Below are 25,938 nucleotides of genomic sequence, written 5' to 3'. Positions count from 1 at the left end.
TAGCTGTTACACACACATTACCAGTGTAGGCACTTTTAATTTGCACTGTGAGACTGTGAGCACACTTGCTGATGGTTTTCCATTTCTACTGGTGACTTCACAGTGTTTTTAAGAAGTGTACTGAAAAACAAAACTATACTGTTGTGTAGCATTTCCATTCCTCAAAGCATTTTACAAAGAACTACTCTAAGCTAGCAATTAAAATACATATTTTGCATGAAAACGTTGTCAGAGCTGTCATATAGTCCTTTAATATTTCTTATTGAAAAATAATTCTCTGGTATCTGGACTCTTGTACATTTAAAATGGTGACACATCGTTTGAATTAAATTCATTTATATGTGAGAATTTGTGTGAGATTACCACTGTAGTGTAATTTTACAAAATGAAAAGAACAAACGTTTCCACCCAAGACGAACAGAATAAATTTCTGGAATTAATTGTGTTAATAATTAATGTTAAATATTAAAATAGATGTGTTCCGTGTTTTATTTTATCATTTTTTAATGTTTTATTCTATAGCAATATTATTGACTGAAGTCATGGAATTCCTTCTAAAATGTAATGATTTGTTTTACTTATTTTCTAGGGAGCAGAGACCAAGCACCCTTGCTCACAAGATCTGGAGTTACAGGACTAGAAGTCAGTTACGCTACTGATGAAAGAACTCTTTTCCAGGAAGTAGTGAATATTGTAAAAAGGTAGCATATCTGTACGTTCTGCTTTTATTTTTCAGGCTTGGTACAGCAGATTTAGTTCCTTCAACCCCTACCAGTCTCTCAAATACTGATTTTTGTTGTTGTTGTTTCCCTCAAAGGCTTATTTCTAGAGTGGACAAGCATGGTGGTCTTTTGAATAAAAATACTTTTCTGCTTTTCCTTTTCTCTGACAGCAAGCACATTCAGATCCTCTTAAGCAGCTGAGTTACAGTCTTGAAACTAATCAGCCATATCGGTAATCTTCTTTAACATACAACCTTTCCTGTTAATACCAGAATTCATCACACATCTCTCTCTCAAACTCTCAGAATAGTAGATATTAACAGTGCTGAGAGCTACAGAAAACCCCTTAGACAGGAAGAATTTTTCTAGGGACTCTGAGGCAAGGCATAAAAACCCTACATGATACTGAAACTGCTGTGGACAAATTACAATAACCAGTAGTTGAAAATTATTTTCCTTCATTAGTTTTGTCTTCTCTGAATGGAAATCCCCTGCTCTAACAGACTTGGAAAACTGCTGGTTTTCCCCATCTTCACCAAGGCTGGGAGGCCTGTTTTGCAGCCCTTGGCTTTGTGAGCAGGTAGGAACCACAGACTCCACAATACCACAGTAGGCCTTCAGGCCCTACTGACAGAAGTGCAAAGCCTTGAAATTGCAAGGAAAAAATAAAGACATTTAAACTAAGAGTCACCCTGCTGGAATACAGGCTCAAGAAAAAAATGTGTACTAGGCAGAGTACATTTGCAATTCTTTCTCTCTCCAACCAGAAAACCTCTGATGAGAAAGGCAATGACCAACCCCGTGAAGCCAGAATACAAAAAGAGTTGCTGAATGCAACCAGCACAGGGTGGGTCCTGACAGAGCAGCAGATCCTTGTTCAGAGAAGACAAAATTCAGGTAAGGAAATAATTTTATTTTTCTCTTTCTTGGAAATCTAGTGCTCCATCAAACTTAGGAAAAATACTGAGAATGAGAAGCTGCCAATAAATGAAAAATCCTCCACCAGTTGTGGGCAACATTAACGAGTGAGTATAGGAGAGAGAAATGAGCAGTTAGGATATATGTTTATTGCTGAAGAACAGAAGAAGTCTACAGCTGTGCATACTGAATGCATTACTGGATGAAAAAAGCATGCAATTTTTGTAGTACTCCGAGATGGACTATCCTAGGTTACTGACCGACAAATCTCATAAGATTTGCTCTCTTTCCACACAGTGCTAGTAAACCTTTTTGACTCAACAAATTTATCTTCAAAGATTGAGTTAGATAACTTGTATTCCCAGAATACAAAAGATTTGATCTATTTATGGAGAAGGAGACTGATATATTTCTTCTTAGTCTACTTCCCTTCTCCATCTATGCAATATGACCTAAAGAGTCAAACTTCTACTGAATTTTCTATGAACATGCTTTTAAAACTTGGACCGCATCTACGAACCGTAGCTCTTTTTCCCTCTTATTTTCTGTAGCATGGGCCAAAGGAAGTATGACATTTTGCTGGAGTAAATAGTTCATAATCACAAAATAAGGGTTTAGGCTCAGAGTAGCTTTAACTGATGGAAGAACTACTGTAAAACTGCCTGATTAAAAAGTAGTGGACTGCAGAAGTCTTCCTCAAGAGGAAATGAACAAGTCAATGGCTTTAATGAAAACTTTCAGCTTCAGGATTTTTTTCTAAAATAACCTTCTGTTGCTTTTTTTAAGCTATTTTTTTTCCAGCACAGACTAGGTACTCTGGTTATTCTGATAGGTCCACTTAATAGAAGGTCTCATAGGTCAGAGAAAGAAAACAATCAGGCCATGTTCAAGAAGCATTGCCACTTGAGGCCCATGGAGCAATACATCAGGCTAGAGTGAATGACAGAACTTCCATTCAGTCTTGATTGTCAATACCAGCTTGTTGGTACACCGAACAGAGTACATCATCTGTGGGAGGAATTGTCTTATGCTGTCCAATTGAAGAATTCTTGTTCCCATTTCTAGTCATTCACTTATCAGTTGGCCTAATTCTTGCTCTTATTTCATATATGTGACGTTGTGGAACATACTCATTTGTTTTAAGTTCCAATCTTTCATTTCTCTGTTTAGGCCTTTGTTCAGGTCATTGAATATTAGAAGTGGTTGATTCTGTCACTTTTTGTCAATAGATGTAAATTCTGGTAGAGCAAATTATAGAATTCTTAACCACTGTTTCAGCGTACAGATGAGGAGAGGTGATTCTGGGAAAGGTTTGCTTTATGCAACTTAGCAAATACTACTTTATCACTTAGCTCAGCAGCCTCTTCTTCCATCAGAAATCCACAAATGTTAAATGACACAGAGTAGCTATACAAATAATCTTTACAATGTGCTGGTTGATATTGAGGGACAGAGATGCTAAAATAAACTAGGGTGATAGATCTCTACTACAGGGTTGGGAGATCCCCAGTTATGGGGAGGTTGGAATTAGATGATCTTTAGGGTCCTTTCCAACCTAAGTCGTTTTATGATTCTGTGATCAGCGAGATTTTAATGCTTGATGACATTTTATTCTTGGGCTGTATCACTGGTCCTTTGTCAATGAAGAGTGTTTCCCAAAGCTAATTTTTATAGTGAAGTTAAAGTTGCTGTTTTGTATGTTCATCAAAGACAAATATTGCTTCAGAAAGTTCAGTGGAATTGATTAGCTGAAGTTGGATTGAGTTATAATTCCACTGTGAAACTGTTTACTAGATCTGAATGAGCACAGCAAGATAAGCATTTTTCCAACAAGACAAAGCAAAGGCCTTAAACACCAGGTTAATTGTTCTCCTGTGAAATGAATAGAAGTTAGAGGTTGTCTCTAATTAATTTGGGGCAGTTGGCAAATGAAATTGTCATCTTGAGGTCTGTAGAGCAGAAGAAAACTTGATTGTTCCTTGTCTGGAATCACGATCAGTGATTTTGTCTGTGCTGAAAACTACCATATTTGTCCAAATATTGAGGGCAATAAGTACCTTTATTTCTAGATTATTACTGAGTGTGATTCAGCTGTGAAATGGAAGTACATACAAGTGTGGGTATCAAAATCTATGTAAGAACAGCTAAAAGAAAGCACATCATTGCACAGGAAATTTGAGAATTCTAAAAGATACTGAAATACTGCTTTGCTTGAAGGTTGAGAGGGAGAGCAGTTGGAAATGAAGAGCCAGAGACGTGAGTTTGGAGGAGGCAGAGAAGAGTAAACAAGTACTTGCAACAAAGAAAAGCACAATTAAAGTGGTTCTTGGTACCCTGACAGCTGTCTCGGAGTTTAAGAGGAAGCTTCACCTACATATGTCCAGTTTTCCCATCTTTGGTAAGCTGTCCTCTGTAAACAGGAAAGTAGGACCAGAGCTCAAAGCTGGCATAAAGCAACTGAGAAACAACCTCCTTTCCATCTCGTGCAGCCAGTGAGGGTGATCTGGTAGCACAGAGAGCCAAGTACAGGAGTTGTTGTCTCTTTAGATTTGCAATAGGGGAATTTTTTTTCTTTTTTTTCTTTTTTTCTTTTTTTTTTTCCCTTGATATGGAGCCTGTATCTGTATTGCTGTATTAAAGCATTCTGTGATGCTACCTGGACAACCATCCTGAATAGACCCCCTCTTTATCAGAAGGTGTCAGCTGCAGTGAGTAGGAGAAAAATCAGAAGAATGTCTGCTTGCAAAGAAGTAAAACAGAACTACCTCTCTGAATCTAAGGGCACAAAGATGGGTAAACACATTCACATAGCTCCATAAACCAGTCTGTACAAAACACAGAAAAGCTGGCTGTTGGAGGAGAAGGAAGGGAATGCTACAGGAATGTTTGTCTTGGAGAGGTTAAAAAAAAAAATGGCAGGAAAACTAGAGATATCCAAGCCTGATGGAGCAGTGGATTCCCATGAAAGAGAAATTAAATGTCTGGGCCTCTCTTTCAGTTTAAGGCAAATTATGCCTTTCTTCTGTAAGTGCAAATACCACCAGGTAGCAGAAAAGGGCTGGTCCTGCAATTATGAGAGGAGCAAGATTTGGGGAATCTATGTGGGAATGCACAGTCCCCATCTTTGTGACACACAGAGGATTTGTAAATAGAATGGGCTTAAATAAGAAAGTAGTAGATTCACTGTTACTTGTCACTCACTAGCCACCAACTGCGCTTTGTCCCCATGGAAGTAGTTTCTGGTAAAAGTACAAAAAACAGAATAAAGCTATAAGAATTTCTTTAAACTTTGGTAGTATGCATCATTTGCGATTTATTTAGTTGTTTATACTTAATGTTTAAATGTTTTGTCTAATGTTTTTCTTGTAAGATACAATGCTAATCAAAATTTTGTATTAAATCCAATGCGTTATGTTTGTTCTTCTGTAAATGCTCTAGCAACATTTCCTGTACAAAATAGAGATGTGTTTGTTAATCTAACCTTCTTTTCCCAGGCTAGTACCATCTTCTGGGGAGTATTCCTGTAAACATCCCTGCTTAATGTCCTTTATCAACTTCATGGATTTTTGTTGTCCAGAGCAAACTGGGAAAATGTTCTGAGATTTCAGTTACATGTTTGAGTCACCAAGTATTCTGCTTTTGTCTGTGTTGTAGGTCTGGCCTAATTTTTTTCCCCCTTTTTCTCTCAATTTTAGCTGGAAGAAAAATAACAGTCAGGAAAAGCAGACTCATAATAGAAGGGAAGGCATAATTGGGAGCTTTAGAATTCATTCATGAAATTATCAAATGAGAAAGTGGAAGAGATGGCATAACAGCACATACAACTTAGCTAGAAAGGAAAATAATTTTATTTCTTCTCCCTGCAGCATGTATGAGTTGAATGCTGATGCTGTCGTGTTTAAATCCTGCCAGTATGAATGCTGCTTTTCGTCTTTGCAGAGAGACTGGCAACAGCATGCAAAGCAGTATCAGGGCCCATCCTTTTAACAAAAGAGCACTGTGTTGGCAGTCACACCTCATATTCCTGTCATGTTAGTTCTAGCCAACGGCTTTCAAGTATCAGTGCTGCAACTTAGTAGTTTCTTGCAGGTGTAAACGCTGGTCTCATTACAATTTCTTTTAATAAGACAGCTTAATCTGGTGGTGAAGACCAACTGGATAGTATACTATAAAAATAGGGAGAAAGGAAAATGAGGAATATGGGTTTGTCCTCTCCTTAGCTCACAGCCTCTCTTCTTTATGGCACAACATGAAATGGGGAGAGAAAGAGACAGATAAACTTTGGTTGAGCTCTCCCCACGTTGGCTAAACCTTGGGTTTACCTATTCTTTTCTCCATTTGAAATAATGTCATCTTTTAGCTCCAGGCACCTATTCTCTAATAGCCAAAAAAATACTGCAGGAGCTCTCTACAATTACACGCTGGCAATGTTGAGAGGGCAATATTGCTGCATAAATTGAAACAGCTGATCAGCAAGAAAATGGTCAGGAAATAGCAGCATCTCATGTCCCCACGTTTACAGGGAATTTACACTACAGTCTGAAATTACCATTTGCTAGCTACTCTGCCTTGATTTTCCATGTAGATAACTTTATACGAGGGCCATCTGACTGAAAGCTAGAAATCTGTACTTAATAGTCAGTATCTAAATAGCTAGTACCCTCATCACAGTGTATGTTAAGTGGAAAGAACCGGATCTTATTCTGTGAGAGGTGGCTAAAATATAAGGGATAGTTTACCCAAAGGTAAACTTTTTCTTCATTGACAATAATGAGATCAGTTTATAAAACTTCAGATGCCTACATCAGTTGGAATGGGGAGGAAAAGCAGGGTAGGTAATACACTGCAGAGGATAATCTCTGACTCAGTAATGTGCCATTACAGGCAACCTTTACATAGCTTGCCAATGCAAGACTGAGTTCAAAACTAGCACATTCATGTTTTAATCTTTTGATTGATAAATCTTCCAACTTATTATGTAAATTTACACTAACACTGTGTCAAAGTACGTATTTTAAGTTAGACCAGCAGTTTATTCATGTAAGAAAAAGCATGTATCTGAAAACATGAACTGAAGTGTTTTAATGTCTCATCTTGTAGAACATCTTCCCATCTGAAGCATACCAGAGAAACAATTCTTGAGATTACATGCAGATGGTTTACAGAGGTTGTTTTATTCACGAGCTTAAAAGTGAATAGTAAGATTAATGCAGGAAGCGATTGAATGTTGTATTCAGTTGCCATACAAGCAGAAGTATTTGCAGTAAGAATGTAATACCCACCAAATTTCGAATAAATAGGAAGTGAGGGGAGGTAATACATTACTTCTGCAAGGAAAAACACAAAACACTTCCTTCATCACAGGTGGTAGCTGCTAGTATAGTTACAGTGACTTGCTGCTTCCAAATAGTATTCTGCTTTCTGTTCAGAACTGAAGTAAGAGAACAAGCAACCCATGGCATAATAGATGCTGTTTTCTTATCACATAAGCAGTTTTTCACAAGTTTCTCATTCAAGCATGCATCTGTTGTAGAACTTGTCTGTGTAACATCTTGACCTGCTTAAAATACACAAGCGTTTTCCATGTTGGACAGTGTGAAACCAGTTTTCAAATATGAATGTAAATAAAGCTGGTACCTGGATATTTTAGTTACAAGAATTAGCATGAAAATACATTAATTTTTTAATGTTTATTGTATGACTATATGAAATATTATAGGATTCCTTTTGGTTTCAAGTCTTAGATCGAAGCTATTGATAGTTTCAGAACCTCAGTTGGCAATCATTGTGTGTTGTGTTGATCAGCAAATAGTGATCGTTCTTGACACTGTGATTCTGCAGCTGGAAGAAACTGCAGGCTAAATTCATTTGTTTGTCCATTCCAAGTAACTTTGGTTTTGTGCCACTGTGTACTGTTAGAATGGAGAACGGAAATGAGTATTTTTATTTCTGTTGCTCCAGATGATCATTACCTGTATCCAGAAACAAAGAATCATTCATTTGACATTAAAAGCAAATAGCAAAACATCCCCCAAATGCATAGTGCTGGTTCTTTTAATGTCTTTAGAATGTGAGAAATCAAAAATTTACTTTAACAAAAATTGTATAAAAGCTTCTCTTTCAAAGGTAGGAGTAGATGCTTAAAAGGGTTTTGCAGCTTTTCCGAAGTGATGCAAAAGCCCAAACCGTAATAAGGAGATGTTCGCACCGAGCTAGACGATTCAGATACTTTTCTATATATTTTTCACAAAATGTCAGTGTCTGTGGCTGACATGTGGAGGGCCTCTTGTAGAGCTACTCTCAAAGTAGCTGCTTAACTTTAGAGAGAGTTGTCATGCACCTTTGGCTGGGACATATAAGCAAGGAGACACTTCCATGTTAAATGAAAGTCTAAATCTTCATTTGTCATATCTGTGACCTAACTTTAGCTTAGGATGTGGGGAAAGGGTATTCTCCTATATCAAGCAATCAGCAAATGTTTGATGTGTTTAAGGATGTAAAAAGTAGAGATCCTGTCCATAAGCCAGGCACCCAACTTGTTCCATAACCAAGGCTTACAAGCCTGTATCCTGTTGTGGAGTTGGGCGTGGACTGTGAGTACAGGACCCTCACATATTGCGCAGTCCTCTACCTCCTTGTCATCATTCAGCTGTATTGAATCCTGCCTGCTGGGACTCAAAACCCAGCTTTTTTTTTTTTTTTTTTTTTTTTTTTTTTTTTTTTTTTTGCTATAAAAATAACAGAAATCTGTTTGGGCAGTCTTTTTCTGCCCAGCACAACAAAGTTATTCTTAAGAATCTCTTCTCCTACAAGTGACCAGCTGCCCAAATCATGACTTCCATTATTAATAGTGCCTATTCAAAAGATAGATGAAACGGGCTCCTCTAACTTAATTCCTACCTGCACTTTGATTTGAAACCACCTTGCTTGTCCTTCTGTCTAGTCAACTCCTCTCTGAGGCCTGAACTGGAAGATAGGCAGTGACAGTGCTGAAAAACAACTGTTTTGTCTTTCTCCTATACCTGAGTGAGTCAAATATTCTACCTGGCATGAGGTACAGCATAAAATCAGTTTTTCCTTTGTATCTTACAGAAAGAAAAGGCTACCTTAAAGTAAGAGGTATTTAAATAGAACTGGCAGATGAGGTTGCCTTTCTCATGTCGCTGACAGCTCACTCAGCTGTCACTTGTAACTTTCCCAGCAGGGTCATCATTTAGGACCAGCAATGTCCTCTGATTATTATAAAATCCACGACATCGTGCAGGACACACTGGTATTTGCAAAACACTTGAGTAGCCGAGTAGAAAATTCTATTCTGTTTCATAAAGAAAAATAATACAGCAAAGTTTGAGGAATGGACTACACCTCATTGCGGATTCTGCAGGCAGTCACACTTCATACAGAATACCTAAAACCTGATAGATCTAGATTTTGTTCTTTATTCGTAAAGGCTGAATTAAAAGAAGTATATAAAAAAGAATTGCTTTCCCAATGAAAATACTACTCCTATTTTTTTTTTCACTTGAATGCTATGAAAATGCTCTTTTGACCATGATTAGAATGAAATCCTATTTGTTCTCTGCTCATGGAAAATATTTTCTTAAACAATATGAAGCTCATTTTCCTTTTTCCCCCCTCTCTAGATATGACCCAGACATTTTGTTAGGCTATGAAGTCCAGATGCATTCCTGGGGTTATCTCTTGCAGAGGGCTGCTGCATTAAATGTTGATTTATGCCAGATGATTTCTCGTGTGCCAGGTAAGTAACTATGTAGGGTTTCAGTTCAGTTACAACAGAAAAGAGTTGAAATCTAAAAATAAACACATAAATAAGGCAGAGTAATTTTTCATATGGACCTCTTTTTTGTTGTTGCTCTTGTGTTGTTATACCTATAATCACACACAAAAAAAGATGCTGGTTTTCGGTGTTTTCTGAATCTTGAAATTTCTTCTGTATTCCACTTCTGGGTGTGTCCTTTATGCATGAACCTAAGCTCATTTTGAATAGTTGCATGTGTTTTCTTGCCAGGCCCCCATTTTGCATGCTCTGCTGCATCCCAAAGTAGAAAGGGTGTAGAGCTGCTGAAGCTCATCACTGAAGAACAGTCCCTGTTTCTGTGCGTTGTGTATCTTTTGCTGTTAGTTCTCATTGTAATTCCTTAGCATAAAGAAATTACAGACAGTTTTCAGTTCTTGGTGGTGCTTCTGCTACTTCCTCTTGCTTCTCCTTGGCTTCAGTCATATCTGTGTCATTCAGGGTAACCACCACAATCATAGTACGCGGTTTCTCTGACTGGACTACAAGGACATAAAGATGCTGCTGGGCACCATTTGTCCTGGTCAGCAGCCCTGTAATAAAAGCCTTGCTTTAAATAGCCAGTCTTGTGCTTCAGGGAAATTCTACTGTTCCAATTGCTGGTGCTTTCCTTCAGCATTCAGAAAAAGATCTCTTTGTGGTGGCGTTTTTTTTCTCGAGAATCTGAGGAAAGTGATCCAGGAGAGTAGTAAGCCTGGTGTCTGTACTTAGCCAATTAATAGAAACTATAATTCTGAAGACTGCAATTAGTGAACAGCTGGATAAATATATTGCCCCTGAGAAAATTCAAGATAGCTCTATGAAGTGAAAAACTGCCTAAAAAATGTGTTGTAGCTCTTTGCGGATGTCAAAAAAATGTGGATGAGGGACATAAGATTTAAAAAAAAAGAAAAAAAAAAAAAGCTGCTTTTGACAGGGCTCTTGTCAGAGATCTGTACAGAAACTAAATAGCCATGAAATAAGAAGTGCTTGCCTGTGATTGTCCTTTTAAAAACTTGGTCTTGTTACTCTGTAATGGTTGAAAAAGCAAATGAATTATTAGAAGCTATGGAGAAAAGAAAATGCGAAACAAGAAACATACATGTAAAAATCTAGTGTGCTAGTAGATGAAATAGTGCAGCTCTAGCCTCTTCTTGCCCATCAAAATGGATATAGGAGAACTGGTAAACAGGAGGAGGGTAAGTCAAATGTGGCTAATGATTTAGGAAAGTATGATTCCAGAACAGACAGAGCTCAGTAAGAATCCTGTGAAATCTTGAAGGGTTATAAAGGGAAATATGGCTTAGTTGATCATGATTTTTTTTTTCTGATACAAGAACCAGAAATCATCAAATGAAGCTAGCAAATGGCAGCTGCAGAATAGGAGTTGATTTTTCATCCCTGGCTTGTTGAACTATTGAGCTCCTTGCCAGAAGATATTATGAATGCTTTAAGATTGTTAGCTACAAGAGAGAAATTGTTGGAAGAAAAATCCATTGGGTATTATTGTGTATATGAAAGTAATGTCTGGCCGAGGAGACTGAAAATTGTTAGAAGTTAGAAGAGCTTTAGAGAGATTATCTGTAATTTGCTTCCCCTATTTCTGAGGCATCTGCTTTTGGGTACATGGTAGAACATGATACCAAGATGGTTGCATCCTTGGACTTACCAACGTAGCAATAGCATCTTTTATGTTGGCATCCTATCTGCCTGGGCAGGAGAAGAACATGTTTTAGAGGAGCTAAGTTCACTCACTCCTTCCTTGAAGTTTGAATGTTTGTGCACTCCTTTTATACTTTCAAAACTTTGGATACTCTTGGTACCTATGACTTGTTTAGAAAATGTCTGAGTTACAGAGACCACCCAGGGATAAGAAAACATAAGAACAAATTCACGTCTTCAGCTGCAAGTTGCTTGTAACTGGATCTCACTCTATTTCTAAGCATTTAATCTATCAAAAGCAGGAGCACATAACAGTTTAAGTGTGAGTTGGTCATCAAAGGTCACAACAAGTTTCTCTTTTCAGTCCAAAGATCTCAAATTTGTGCTGCAGGAAAAATAGCTAATTGGATGAACCTTGTTATTAAATTCCTTTGATGGCTTGAACTGAGGTGATACAGTGGTTGCAATAATAATGCCTTTGGGTACAATCTTAAGATGTATTGAAGAATGTTCAGAAAACCTTTTGACCTACCTTGAGATTAGCAATCTCTTCGGGAAGAGTAATGCTAAGCGTTGCACTCAAAGGTTTCCTAAACCTCCAAAGATCACAAGGGCTTACTGCTCTGCTGTGGAATTACGACTCAACCATCTTTTCATTTCAGGATGGGCTCATAACTTCAGTTCATCAACTCGTGTGTCTGCTTTTGTTCTCAAAGGCTGAATCACAGCTTTTGTCTTGCAAGACAACTTTGCCTGCACTTTGGTTGTTGCAGGATCAACAGCTACATCAGCAAAGCTCTCGTTAGTACACACCTTCATAACATAAGCTGTTGTTCGAATTACTAGATGTGGAATACACGTGAAGAGTTCCTTGAAGAAGGGTTACCTCTCTAGGAAATGTCTGGTTCTTGGTGATGTCCCTATGTATTTCAGAGTCAGGCTTCCATCCCTACACCTTTGGAGTCCTCCCTACACAGCTTGGGTTTAGTTCTAGTGAAGGAATAAAGGGTTGTAGCACTTGATACCTTTGGACATAAAGTGCAAGAGGGCATGCAGGACATAGGCATGATCTCCACAGCACTGTTATTCATAGTACATGAGTTCTTGTGTTAGGTGTTAGATGTACACCCAGAAGTGGAATATATAACACTTAAAATATTTCTAAGAACCAGGGTTATTGTAAGGTAAGTAATTGATCTTTTTTTGATGTTGTTGAATCACAGGAGAAAGATAAGGAAATTCACACTGAACTCCTCCCAAAAGTGTCATGCCAGAAGTGTTGGCTTGCATGCATGACCATAAACATACAAGTGTGTTCTGTGTTGCTTTGTGGCCTTCTTGTCCATGGTTTTTACCCCATCTATGTTCCTCTTGCTTTTCCAACCCCTATGCTTCATATTTCCCTCCCTTCTTCACATGCTGTATTTTCAGAACAGGAAGTGCTCCTTCAAGCAGCATGCTCCTCTTTCCTCCTATTGAAATAAAGATGGAAGGTACTTTTCCTTCCCTTTCCCGTGATTTCAACTTAACAAAAGAAAGCTGGACTTCTCTCTGGTTTTGCTTTATTGGCTGAGTCTGGTGCTGCCTCTGCCATTTACAAGCGAACTATTCATAAGTCATTAGGACACACCACGAGAGAAGTGAGTACTGTGCCTGTGCGTAGTGGCATTTTGTGTGTGTACTGTGGCCTCCTGTTTCCTCTTTTGCATCACAACTCAAAGATAGGGTGTGGGGAACAGAGGATGAGAGGAGACTTCTTTTCATTTCATCTCACACACTTGAAAGGTAGGAACACTGCCAGGTTCTCTTTCTCTATACTTTGTTTCCAGAGAAGCTCAAGTGGTCCTGGTGATATTCCCCATACCAGCTGTAGAGCAACTGTGAGTTTTTGTGAGTAGGATGCTGTACAGACATATCTGATAGAGTGAGAATACACAACCAACAGTTGAAAAATGGATATGAATGTAGAATTGTGGGGAAATTGCCTCAAAATGCTTTCTTCTTCCATTAAACTAATAAGAAGGAACAAGGCTGGAGGTTTGTGGAGGTAGCCCTAAAAGCACCGTGATTAATGTATCTAACAATACAGTGTGTTTTCGTATTGAATTTTAAACTCTATTGTGCATTTAAAAAAAAAACATCTATGTAAACTCAGGAAGGAATGTCAAAGCTGTAGACTTAGCTTTACTGAAAGAAAGACATGTACCAAAAGAGCTGTCCTCTCTTGTGTAGTAGTATTTCAAAAAAAAAAGGCATAAGTGGTTCTTTCCTCTACAGTAGTCACTGTTACAGAAAGAGTCAGATTGTTCTTTCCTGTATCCTTCTCTCTCCATTTGTGTTGTCCAGAACTTATGTCCACCTGCTCCCACTCTGATTTGCTTTCACAATATAAAAGGTGCTGAGTTTTCTCTCCCATGACTTGGTTCTAACTGTCTAAGATCATGAAAAGTAAAACGTGGAGTTAGAAACTCCTTAGGACAGAGATCATTTTTCTCATGTGTGTGTATTGTGCACTAACATGCGTGCAACTAGCTCTCAAGTAACATTCAGCACTGCTTAGCCAATATATTCGCTACGGAGAATATATTGCCATGGACACCATTTCAATTAACCCAAAGTAAGAGTTATCTTCAGAAGAGTGTGCAAGACTGCAAAAAACATGGAAGAATTTTATTTAGCAATTTTATGGAAGACTGGTAAATAAATTATCTTGTACAAACAGTAACAGTTTTTAGGAATTCTTACTTTTCTCGGCAGCTCAGATGGGCAGAGATAACTTGATCTGATGTTGACTGTACTGTAACTTGTCTAAATGTGTTTTCTTTTAATGTCTTTAGACGATAAGAAGGAGAACAGATTTTCAGCTGAGCTGGATGAATATGGGTCAGATACAATGAGTGAAATAAATATTGTTGGGCGAATTACCTTAAATATTTGGAGAATGATGAGAAATGAGGTAATGTTAAAAAACAGTTCAGTGTGTTAAATTTATGTGTTTTTTTTTAAATTATTGGAGAGTTTGTTGAAAATTTCATATAGTTTATATACCTTTTTCTTTTTTGTTTTTTAATACCCTTTCAAATACAGCTGTCTGCCACTCTGTGAGAATGGATTTTGCATAGCACTAAAATGTAAAATACTGAAACCATTCTCTTCCAGTATTGTTTCTTAGTGATACTCCTTCACACTTCTTCGTGGGTCTTGAGAACAACTTACGAGTTATAGCAAGTCAGCTAGTATGATGCTTGTACTAAATTAAATACTTGAAATTATTTTGAGTTCTCATACCCGTTCTGCTGTTTGTGACCTTACATTCAACATCCAGCTGATTGAGTCTTAACAGACTTTGTTCTGACCAAACTGATCTTTGTGATCTATTTAATTCTATGTGGTCTTTTCGTTTGATGAGGGATATTCTTTCATGACTTGTAAATAGTTAGGGACTTCTAAATATAAATGTTGATACACTTTGGTAACAAAGAATGCTCATAGAAAGGTAATTAGTTGTTACCATTTTTAAAAAGTATAGATTTCTTTGACTGTGAAAGACATTATGCATGTTAACACATTCTCTGCATTTTTTTCAGGTGAATCTAATGAATTACACCTTTGAAAATGTGGGCTTTCATGTTCTTCATCAGCGTTTTCCTTTATTTACTTTCCGAGTTCTTTCTGATTGGTTTGATAACAAGGCAGATGTCTACAGGTAATCTATTCTTACAAGTTTTTTTATTTGTTCTTTTTAAGGCCAGATTCTTAGAGTTGTATAGGTATAAGCTAAAACCAGCATAGATAGAAATAACCAGTTTAGCTCAGGTACTCGAACAGTCTGCATACAGCAACATGACCTTACTTTGCTGTCCTGATGTGTTCTATTGTATGGTTATACCCTCAATGTGGTATCTTTGTTTTTCTGTTTAAAAAAGCAAAGCTATTTTTCAGTTACAGTCTCAACTTATCTGAATAGATCTACTGTTCTGAAGTTCTGTAAGGTCTTTATTTGGTATGTAGTATTCATCAGAAGGATTTCTAATGAACTGTCAGGTTTCTGTTTTATTTCACAGTACATGCCAAGCCAGCTAGGCTTAAGAATAGTACAAAACAGTGTACAAGATGTTCAGAGAGTAACTGTAGCTGCTTAAAAATATCTGTATATGACATGTATCACAATGGGCTTTACTCTTCCTCGGAGTGTTTTGGTATTGTGTCATGTCAACAATTAGTAATAGTGTGAGTACTGATTTGAACGTCTTCAGTAACATGTATTTGTTTTCTTAAATACTTTTGGACTATGTGGAAACTTGGCCTAGTGTTGAAATTACAAATTTATATTCAACAAATACAGAAGGTTGTTTCCACAGAATTCCACTTGGGAAGAAAGAAAAGCAAACATGAACAGGTGAAGAAAAACTCAGGTTTCTATTTTAGTAATTCTTCAGGGTGGTAAGGCAAACAGGATATAAAATGTTATTGAGATATCCCGTAGCATTAGGTTCCTATACCACATTCTGTGTGTATCTTTAGAATGGGTAAGTGTATGCTTGTGTGCCACATTTCTGAAAGAGCTGTATAAAAATGTCCTGTGGGAAATTTTATTTGCTCGTTTGTAATAAGCTGTCATAAAAATACATTTTTCTTAGAAAGAGCAGCATTGTCCTGATTGTTTATAACAAGGTGTTCACTTTCACAGATGGAAAATGGTTGATCATTATGTTAGCCGGGTCCATGGGAACCTCCAGTTATTAGAAAAACTGGATTTGATTGACAGAACAAGTGAAATGGCGAGACTTTTTGGCATTCAGTTCTTACATGTATTAACAAGAGGCTCCCAGGTAAGATTTAGTTTACCTTACACTTCACAAAAGCAAAATAGTCATTCCAAAACGCTTTAGTTCTTCAATATTTTCAGAGTCAGTGTATGTATTTTCATAAGGTCGGAGGACTGTTTTGTACAACAAGAAATTGAAACGTAAAGAAAGGCAATTCAAATACAGTAATAGTCTCCAGAGATTAAAAGTAGCTGTTAAAAATAGTTAAGACTGCCCCAAATACAACTACTACACTGAGTCTTCTCTAATGACTTTGAGAGCACCAAATTTTCATTTTGGGTTGATATTTTTCACACTTATATGAGTCTGAAAATGAACACTTTATAAAACATTAAGAAATTTAATCAACTATGTTTATAATCACAAGGTGAGATGATTTTCTTCCATGGCAGGCAAAGCTACACTGAGTATGTTATAAAAGACATTTCCTGAGAAGCAGACCACTGGGCAAGATTTGATGAGACAAAAGTGGCTCTGGCTTTATTAAGTACATGTGTCATGCAAGATGCACGGTTCTGTTAACTTCACACTAGCGTCAGAAGAAAAGTGAGCAGGACAGATTTACCCTTCTCTTTCTTTGCGACCCTAGGAGTTTTTGTTAATTACAAAGGCTTTTCTTGCCCAGGTTCTGGTTGATGAGGCTAACTAAGCTGTTTTCATGACTTCATATGAGCCTTGAACAGCACCTGAATTGAGGAGATAATTACTTTTATTCACGTTTGCTTCTGTTGTCTTTCCTTTCCTACCATAATTCTTTCCTACCATCATTCTGCTTTTAATAGACATTCAGCTAGCTGACCAGGATTTGATTACTTTGCCAAATTCTATCAAGAGAAAGACAACTTAAAAATTAATGTCCTAAACAGACCAACATTGTCTTAAGTCAGCCAGAAATAAGAATGTCAGTGCCTTAACGATTTAAAAAAAAAACAAAATTAATAAAGCCAGTTTTAAAATGTTGCCACTTACTTTCTGAGACTGCAACTGCCTGTGTCATCTCTCAACCCCATAGAGGTTTTTGCTGGTACAGAGCTATGTTGACCTTATTTTATTTTGATTTTTCTTTTACTGGTGGGGAGCTGGAGATGAGGAGAAAGGGCTTTTCACCGGTTCAGCTCCCTGAACTGGCTTACCCCACTATCAAAAAAGTACCACAAGGGAAGAGAAACCCACAGTTAGGGACAGGAAGGGTAGGCTGGCTTACCGCCAGCATAGATATGCTTAAACTATCATGATTACAGCCTGTGAAGACTGTTCTGCCTGTCATTTTCTCAAATGGCTGTGAGTGGGAGTGAGCAACAGAAACATGCAGCATTTTCAATCCTGACTGTTCTTTTCTCTTTCCTTCTGTGCACTTTTCTTTTATCATTGAAACTTTCTAGTTCACAGAAATGGCAGTTGCAACAACTCCAAGTTACCTCAGATAATACTTTTTTCACTCCAAAGAACAATCACTGCATCTTAGGAAGATGCTCCTTTTCTCCTTATCTGAAACAGAGATGTTAGAAAGGATTTCTGGACTAAGAAAGGATTTTAGTTATTTTAAAGTTTTTCTTTTCAAAATTTTTCTTTCATTAAGTTTTACAAGACTGTTCTAAAGGCGATTTTCTTTTCTTTTGTTAAGCTATTTTGGATATTCTATAGCAGACTAATCAAGTCTAACATAAGGTGGTCATAGGCATATAGGCTATTAGTCAGATGGTTGAAGAACTTGCTGAAAAATAGAAAAAAAAAATAGTTTTTGCACAGTTCTGCTCCATGACCGGCTCATCACTGGATACACATGTGCACAAGGAAGGCAGCAGCAGGCAGAGGGCTTTTGAAGAGTTATCTAGTTGCTGACAAAGCAGAGGATTTTAGGATTATGTAGGATTGTTCCTTGGTAAATGAGGATTTTCAGTCCTTTGACATTTATATACTTAATTTTCAGCTGTTTTTTATTATTATTATTATTGTAAATACATACAATAATGTGAGTACCTAGCTATTAGTGCTTTCAAAGCCTTACTATAACATTGTAATAATATATAAATGATTAGAGATAATTCTAATGTGGCAGCCTCTATAGATGACATTTTGTGATATCTTGAACAAGGTAAAAGTACTTAAACTTTCTGATATTTTATCCTTCCTGTAGTATTTGTGGCATCATGTGGGAGAAATCATGGTACCTAGAACAAAACTTTAAATGCAAAAAATGACTTCAGAAGTGGGCTGACATATTCTTCCCTTGGTTCTCTTGCTGCCAAGTATATTGTAGTTACCTTGCACAGTCACAAACTTGGAAGTACAATTACTAACTTACACAGCTTGCTTGTCATTTTTCTGTTTTCTTGAACAAAATCTCTGTGCAAACTCCTATGGAAAATGGTAAGCAATCCAACTGTACAGTATATCTTTTTTTAAAAATGTTCTGTAAGTCTAACAAAAATTAAAATTAGCAAATGCTCATTCACTGACTGTAGCATTGTTGTATAATATTTTGGTAGACTGCTGGATTTTTAATTTCTACCTTGAGCTGGATGTTTGTTTGTTCGTTTGTTTTCCTGTAGATACAAATCAGAAGTACTTTGTTTTTTAAGGTTAGGGCTAAATGCTGAGGAAACACAAGGAAAAGTTCCAAGTGTGATAGGAAACATATGTTAAAAATAAGAGTATAGTTGTTTATTTGGGAAAACTATTTGTACTTTAAATTCAGGAAATCTAAGTGCATATTTATGTAATTTTAATACATCCATATCTGTTCTACATTTTTGAAATTATAGTTGTAATGACAATATCCAATCTGTTTTGCAGTATCGTGTGGAGTCCATGATGCTACGTGTTGCAAAGCCAATGAATTATATTCCTGTGACACCCAGTATCCAGCAGCGAGCTCAGATGAAAGCCCCTCAGTGTGTTCCCTTAATAATGGAGCCAGAATCCCGCTTCTACAGTAATGCAGTTCTTGTATTAGACTTCCAGTCGTTATATCCTTCCATTGTGATAGCGTACAACTACTGTTTTTCAACCTGCCTGGGACATGTTGAAAACTTAGGAAAGTAAGTTGTTTTTCTTTTTCTTCAAAACTTTGATTCAGTAGAGACTTCAGCATGCTTTGTAAGATATTGAGAACCCTTGGCTGTCATTGGAAATTAGGGATATGTATGAATAGCACCGTTTTCTGTTATGAGATGGTAAAGATCAACCATGGGGGTGTGTGCATGTGTGTATACACACAAACACATGCACATCAATATGTGCTTTTTGATGGCAGAATTAGGCTCTGTTCTGTTAAAATAATAATGGTAATTTGTGTGCATGTGCATGTGTGTACACATGTTGCATTGCTGTGTCGATGCTAGTTTTTAATGTTGCTTCAAAATAAATTGAAACATAAACCTACTGTATTTTCAAAACTGGACTAGTATTAATTCTTGAATTAATTCTATATTCTAATTAATTCTTAATTCTTCATAAATTCTTGTCCCCTTTTAAGAGTTGCAGTTCACTCTTGTCTTAACTACTCAAAATGAAAAAATACAATTATTTTATGTAGCACCTTTTATTGGGATTAACAGTAAATCTGTTAGTTGAAAAAAATAAATAAATCAAAATCATTTCTCATTATAATTACCTTTATAAAAACAATATTTGGAAGAATGGGAAGATGCATGCAGTGATTACTAGGTGTCACCAGCAGGCTTTCAAGTTTCTGACTGGAAATTCTGAAGTCGTAGGAAGAAAATACATGCAGCATGTTACTTGGTAAACATGCATGGTTTGCATACAGGATTAGGGTCCAATTAGAGGCTTCCACTAACTCAGCATTTGGAAATAATGTATTAACACAGGGCAGGTAAATTACACTGCGTGGAATTTGGACATATATTGCTACTTTTCTCCTAGAGTGCTTTGCATGTCGCTAAGAAATGTAAATGATGGTGTGTTTGTTCATACCTGAAATTTATACCTTGTCATTCTGTCTTTCCTGGCATTATGAGCACTTTAATGTGAGTTGATGCTTTTGCTTCGTTGGGCTGTAAATGAACAAATCATCTTCATATTTAATTTTCTCTCTATTAGATACGATGCATTCAAATTCGGCTGCACATCTCTGAGAGTACCTCCTGACTTGCTTTACCAGATTAGGCATGATATCACAGTGTCACCCAGTGGAGTGGCTTTTGTCAAGGTAATGACAGTGCTCTGTGACAGGCATTTTTACTTCCTGTTGGTTGTCTAGCTTAAGATCAAGTTGATGTTGTAGTTCATATTTTGCTGCATTAAGAGCAGACAGAAGAGGGGGGAGGCTCAGGCTCTCATTTCCCAGTGTTTGTTGATATTTGTCAGCATGCTGAACTTCTGACAGTTCAAAAAACAAAATGTCATCTTCATGCTTTCATTTATACCAAAGGCTTATTTCATCTATAATTAAACTGCATTTTACTTGTGCAGTTTGGGGATCAAACAGTAATTATCTGCGTGTAACACTTCATTCTTCTCCTGCTTGAAAAGCACAATGCTTTCCTAGACAAAGAGTCGTGGTTTGGGAGATGAAACTCCCTGACTTGCTTTTTATTGTTCTCATTTTATGCTGCGTGTACTGCTGGCTGATATATAATGAAATTAATAAATATGGCCTGGAGCACATACAAATAATTAGCCAGTCATCAGTATATGTATATTTAATGTAAAACAAAATTCTAGGTAAAGAAGGCTTGCAGAATTTTTAAAAGATAATTTTCCTTTACCTTTTAGCACTTTGAGATTTAATAGAGTGAGTTAACTATTGAAGTCCCATTTTAGTTAATAAGGTTTTCTAAACATTACATTAGCAGGGCTGATGAAAACAACAAAAAGCTATTAACCCTGCCCTTAAGAGCTTTGCATATATTTTGTGTTGCTTGTAATATTTCCATGACGAGCCAAACCATTGGTGCCTGGAGCATCTTGCTAATTATTCATCTTATCGGTGATTATCTAATCATTCTAGGTTTTCCTTACTCTTAACTGTTTAGGTTGGGCTTTTTAACACTTTTTTTTTCTTTGTTCCCTTTACGGCAGCCTTCGGTAAGAAAAGGTGTGCTGCCAAGAATGCTAGAAGAAATCTTGAAGACTAGGATAATGGTGAAACAGTCAATGAAGGCTTACAAGCATGACAAGGCTATAACTCGAATGCTTGAAGCTCGGCAGTTGGGTCTTAAATATATAGCTAATTTTACATATGGTTACACTGCTGCTAATTTTTCTGGAAGAATGCCATGCATTGAGGTAAGGGTTGCAGATGACAACACAGAAAAACTGTGGGAAAGACACAATTATTAAAACATAGTAAGATAACACAGTATTATTAATTGAAACATTTAATCAAAGTACCATCATAAAAGCTGTTTATCTGTAGTACTGTTTTTGTTGTCCTTAAAAAAAATCTTCTTTTTCCTATTAAAAAACACATTTGCAGTTGGCATTTCTGTAGAAATCTCTCCAAAGGTAGATTGCATTACAGTTCTAATGGTGGAAATAAACTCGAACATTGTAGCTCTTTGATACTTGTTATACCAGGAGGAATCAGCAGAATCCAAGAACTGGAGAGAACAATCCTAAGCAATCTTCTCTTGCTCCTTATACTTTTCATGTGCCTTAAGAAGTTTAAACTAAATTTTATTTTCATTTCTTTGGTAGTAATTTGATCATTCTTCCTTTAATTCCTGCTATTTTAGGGTGACGTAAGCAACCTTTTTAATTTTTATTATATTCTTCTAAACGATAAAATACATCACATGATCTCAATATAATAATTTTCATAAACAGATCAAGCCAAGTTACCAGCATTTACCAAGAGCTAGTAGTGGTTTCAGCAGTAAAATAAAGCTTTTCAATTTCTCTTTGACATTGCAGCTTGGTGATAGCATTGTCCACAAAGCCAGAGAAACATTGGAGCGTGCTATAAAACTGGTGAATGATACCAAAAAATGGGGTGCTCACGTCGTCTATGGTGATACTGACAGGTAACTAACAGATTGTTCCTTAAAATGTTTTAAAATCTTAATAGTTTTTCATATGTATTTGTTTCTGTTGTCTCAACAAGATTTATGATACTGGAAAAAGTAGACGAACTCTCTTTGGGATGTTGCTTACTGTCTTGCAGAATGATGCAAAGTAAAGAATGTTCATTTTCCTGGAGTTTCTTTTAGTACACTTAGAAAGCACTTAGAAGATTTTCTTTCTGTTGTAAATTTTATGGAACAGGAAGGAGAGGAAAAATAAACACGTTTTTTCAGGTGTGAATCAATACAAGTCACCTTTATTGAATGAGCATTTTTGTGCCTGTTTCTGATGCCATTTTTATTTTGGAAAACAGAGTGATTTATAATATATTTTGTATCACATGTTGATGCTCAGAGGAAGGCATTCTTCTAAGTTTCGTAAGCAGATCAGTTCAGAAGCAGCCACCAAAGTATGCAAAGATATGCTGCATGAAATGCATTATACAAGTAATTCCCCTTTCTTAGTCCATCAGTCTTCCAAATGATGGCCATGCTGTAGGCTTATCCGTCTCTGGTGCTAGATTTGGATCATTTCTCTGCCATGGGAAACAGCTTAGCTGGTTGTTCCTCTGTAATGACTTGTGAATCCGGTGAATGATTTCAGCCAAATTTGATGAAAGACTTGAAATGTCAAAGATACTGAATTCATAGTAGTTTCAGACATGCTAAAAAATTACTGCTGGGAGAAGGAAGCAAAATCCTCTTGCTGGCCGTAGTGAAAACAAACAGCGTACCCAGAGCTCTCTGCAGTTCTCTCCTGAGAACCCAGAAGTTTTGCAGTGCCTGGAGCCGTCACAGTCCCTGCCTACAAGAGAACTCCAGCATTCATCATGCCTTTGGCACTCCTGATCTCAGACTGAACACTGAATTTTCTCAGATTTTTTGGCTTTTCAAAATGAGGGCAAGGAACAGAATTGTTAACAACTTGCGTCTTTGCCTTGCCACCAGGATGCTATAGCTTAAAAGCTTCAGGAACTGTGCTGAACAGATTTGTTCTTATCTCCTATGTCTGATTTCTTGCAGCATGTTTGTACTCTTGAAAGGAGCAACTAAGGAGCAGTCTTTCAAGATTGGTCAAGAAATTGCCGAAGCTGTAACAGCAACAAACCCCAAACCTGTTAAACTGAAGTTTGAAAAGGTAAAAGGAGGATGTTTTACTGCAAGTGTGTTGAGTGAAAGCGTTGTTATCCTAAGAACAATGTGAAGATAAAAGATTTTTCTGCACATTAGCCTGGTGTAATGATATACAGCAGTCGTGCACCATACTGTTTCCGTGCGTATGTTGCCAGCTCCTTCTTAATGCTGTAGTGACCCTGTCAGAGGAGTGCTGCAGAATGCACCACAAAAAGAAACCTTCCCTTTTTCACATCTGGATGCCTGGTGGCTTGTTACCCTGGCAGCACCAGGCAATTTGAAATTCCCTTCTCATCAAGTTTTGGAAATGTCTCCCTCAGTTTGATATTATATGCATGCTACCAAACAAATGTGGGCAACTTGGTAGTGAAAATGTACACCATCCCTTGAAGTGATTCCAGTACACTAATTCCCAGCCAGATGTTTATTCTTCAGTCAGCTTTAGCACACTTCAGGATATGTCCGTATGAGGCGTATACATATAAAATGAAAAATCATACACATTCATTCAGCAGGCTTTTGAAAGAAGCACTAATGATTGCAAGCCATAGAAGAGCAAGGCAATGTGCTACTGATTTTCGTGGAATTTTATCCTTGGAAAGTCACTAGTAATTAGTTCAGATGCTGTAGAGATTTTAAAAGTACTTACCTGATTCAAGAGGTTCAATCAGAATTCATAAGCAAATTGCCATTTTTCAGTGAAAATACAGTAGAAAAATATTAACAAGAAAAGTCAGAATACCTGCGGAAGGCACAGCAACCTTTCCTCGCTGACTGATACACAGAGACCCTTCCCATTTCTTTGAGGTAATCCCACGTCATTAAGCTGAAGGAGTAATTAGTCAGAAGAATTACTAGCTGTAAAGATACGCTTGAGCAGGTGTCCAAGTGCTTCACTTCAAGTGCCCTTATTCACTTGTAGGTCAAAATACTGAGATTTTTTCCTAGGGAGGCCTCCTAAGACAGGAAGAGTAAAGTGCATACTATACACAGCCTCAAAGATAGAGCATCTGGAACACCACCGAACCCCTCAAACCCTCTGTGTTCAGAGCCACCTTATATTCACTACTGTCAGCAAATACAAATGTCAGACTGGGCTATGTTCTTCTTAACTGTTCCAGGTTTACTTGCCATGTGTCCTGCAAACTAAGAAGAGGTACGTGGGTTACATGTATGAAACACTGGACCAGAAGGACCCAGTATTTGATGCAAAAGGCATAGAGACCGTCCGAAGGGACTCCTGTCCTGCTGTTTCCAAGGTAAGACACTCATGCATTCTTTCTGAACAAAATCACAGTATCCAGTTATTTCATTGCATTTTTATCTTTTCTCAGGGTTTCTAGTCTTTGTTAACTGTCTGAGACTTTGTCTTTCTGGTATGAGTAGTTTGGAAAACAAATTGAAGGACTTGTGCAGCATTACAAGGTTTTGCAGTTTCCACCTTAACAATTACTATATTTTGGCCCCTAAAAAAAGAAAAACATAAAAACCCTCAGTTCCATGTAAGTTCTCTAGAAGACCATCCTTGATCCAATTCACTTTACAGGGAAGTAAGTTAAATTCCAAGATGAGTGAGGCAGACTTTTTCCCAAAGGCTGTTTGCTAAATTACTCACAGAAATCAAGTTCAGCTGATAATTCATTTAAAATAAAATTGTCTGTTTATGTTAAGCTGTGTATTGGGATTTTAAAAAGAAAAATTTCTTGTTCTTCAGTCAAAACAAATTTATCCCAGTAAGAAGGGTAACCACTTCCAATTTACTTCCATTCTTATTCTTTAATCCCAATTTTTTTGTTTGTTGAGGCAGTCAGAAAGTTGTAATAAAACATCTGAAATGACAGGGGAAAAATAATGTGTCGTACTCTGAAAAACCTCTGTAATTGCTGAAGCAATATCAGCATCTGAGTATGGTTATGTCATAAAAGGTGCAAAATTTCACTGATTGACATTGGGATTGCATTGCTATCTTTGGTATTGTCCAGTGTCCCAGGCATATTCTTCTTAATCCTTGTATTTATAAATGTAAATTACTCTCAGAAATGTCTAACTCTTTCCTTACAAAAAGAACTAGTGTGAGAAGAAAATATGTGAATTGCAGGCTCATGTTTGTGTCAACCTGAGAAAAAGTTGTTCGGTGACATGTTTATGAATGTCTTTGAGTGGAAGAGAGGGCAACCTGTTGTCATATTAACATCCTAGTTCACAACGTAGACTTTTCCTAAATGGTGTATTAATACTTGCATATAATTTAACTGAATTATTTGGAATTACTGATTTTTGAGTTAAAAATAAACTTTTCTCCTTTGGTTGTAAAGATACTTGAGTGCTCTATCAAGCTGCTATTTGAAACACGTGACATAAGTCAGATCAAACAGTACGTTCAGAATCAGTGCATGAAGTTACTGGAAGGAAAAGCCAGCATACAAGATTTCATCTTTGCAAAGGAGTACAGAGGGAGCTCTGCTTACAGACCCGGATCCTGTGTACCAGCCCTGGAAATCACCAGGTAATAAAATTAAGAAGTGCTGATCATAGATTTTCCCCTTAACCCTTGTCCTGGCAAGTTCCAGGTGGCAGTGAGGTGTCTCCTTCAGATACTATTGCAGCAGTTGGCCCTGACTGTCTTCTGTGTGTGAAGAGAGATCAGGTATCGGGCAGTCCTGGAAAGCCATTCCTTGTTCCTGGAAAAAGCCAGGCACGTTCAAGAGTAAGGTGTCTTGTCGAGACATGTCATGACTGTATCGTGACGTGTCCTCTGCTGCTACCAATGCCCTTGTTTATGTAAAGGGGCTTGATGAGCAGCAAAAATGTTGCTCATCACTCATAGATATATTGCATATGTTAGAGTT

General features: G+C 37.2%; 1 protein-coding gene across 1 annotated transcript in view; it reads left to right on the top strand.

Annotated features, from left to right (window-relative positions):
* Positions 1-25,938, top strand: part of REV3L (REV3 like, DNA directed polymerase zeta catalytic subunit) — a 120,510-nt gene that overhangs the window by 85,576 nt on the left and 8,996 nt on the right. Inside the window, exons 18-29 of the mRNA XM_084284866.1 lie at positions 590-701; positions 9,284-9,399; positions 13,935-14,053; positions 14,685-14,803; positions 15,788-15,929; positions 18,723-18,967; positions 19,992-20,100; positions 20,973-21,179; positions 21,807-21,916; positions 22,979-23,093; positions 24,211-24,348; positions 25,405-25,595. Of these exons, the coding sequence (XP_084140992.1) occupies positions 590-701; positions 9,284-9,399; positions 13,935-14,053; positions 14,685-14,803; positions 15,788-15,929; positions 18,723-18,967; positions 19,992-20,100; positions 20,973-21,179; positions 21,807-21,916; positions 22,979-23,093; positions 24,211-24,348; positions 25,405-25,595 (1,723 nt within the window). The remainder of the gene's footprint in view (positions 1-589; positions 702-9,283; positions 9,400-13,934; positions 14,054-14,684; positions 14,804-15,787; positions 15,930-18,722; positions 18,968-19,991; positions 20,101-20,972; positions 21,180-21,806; positions 21,917-22,978; positions 23,094-24,210; positions 24,349-25,404; positions 25,596-25,938) is intronic.

This window comes from Netta rufina, assembly GCF_964035555.1.
Source record: "Netta rufina genome assembly, chromosome: 3".
NCBI classification, from domain to species: Eukaryota; Metazoa; Chordata; class Aves; order Anseriformes; family Anatidae; genus Netta; species Netta rufina.
The sequence above is the reverse complement of the archived record's forward strand: the minus strand, read 5'-3'. Positions and strand labels throughout refer to the sequence as shown.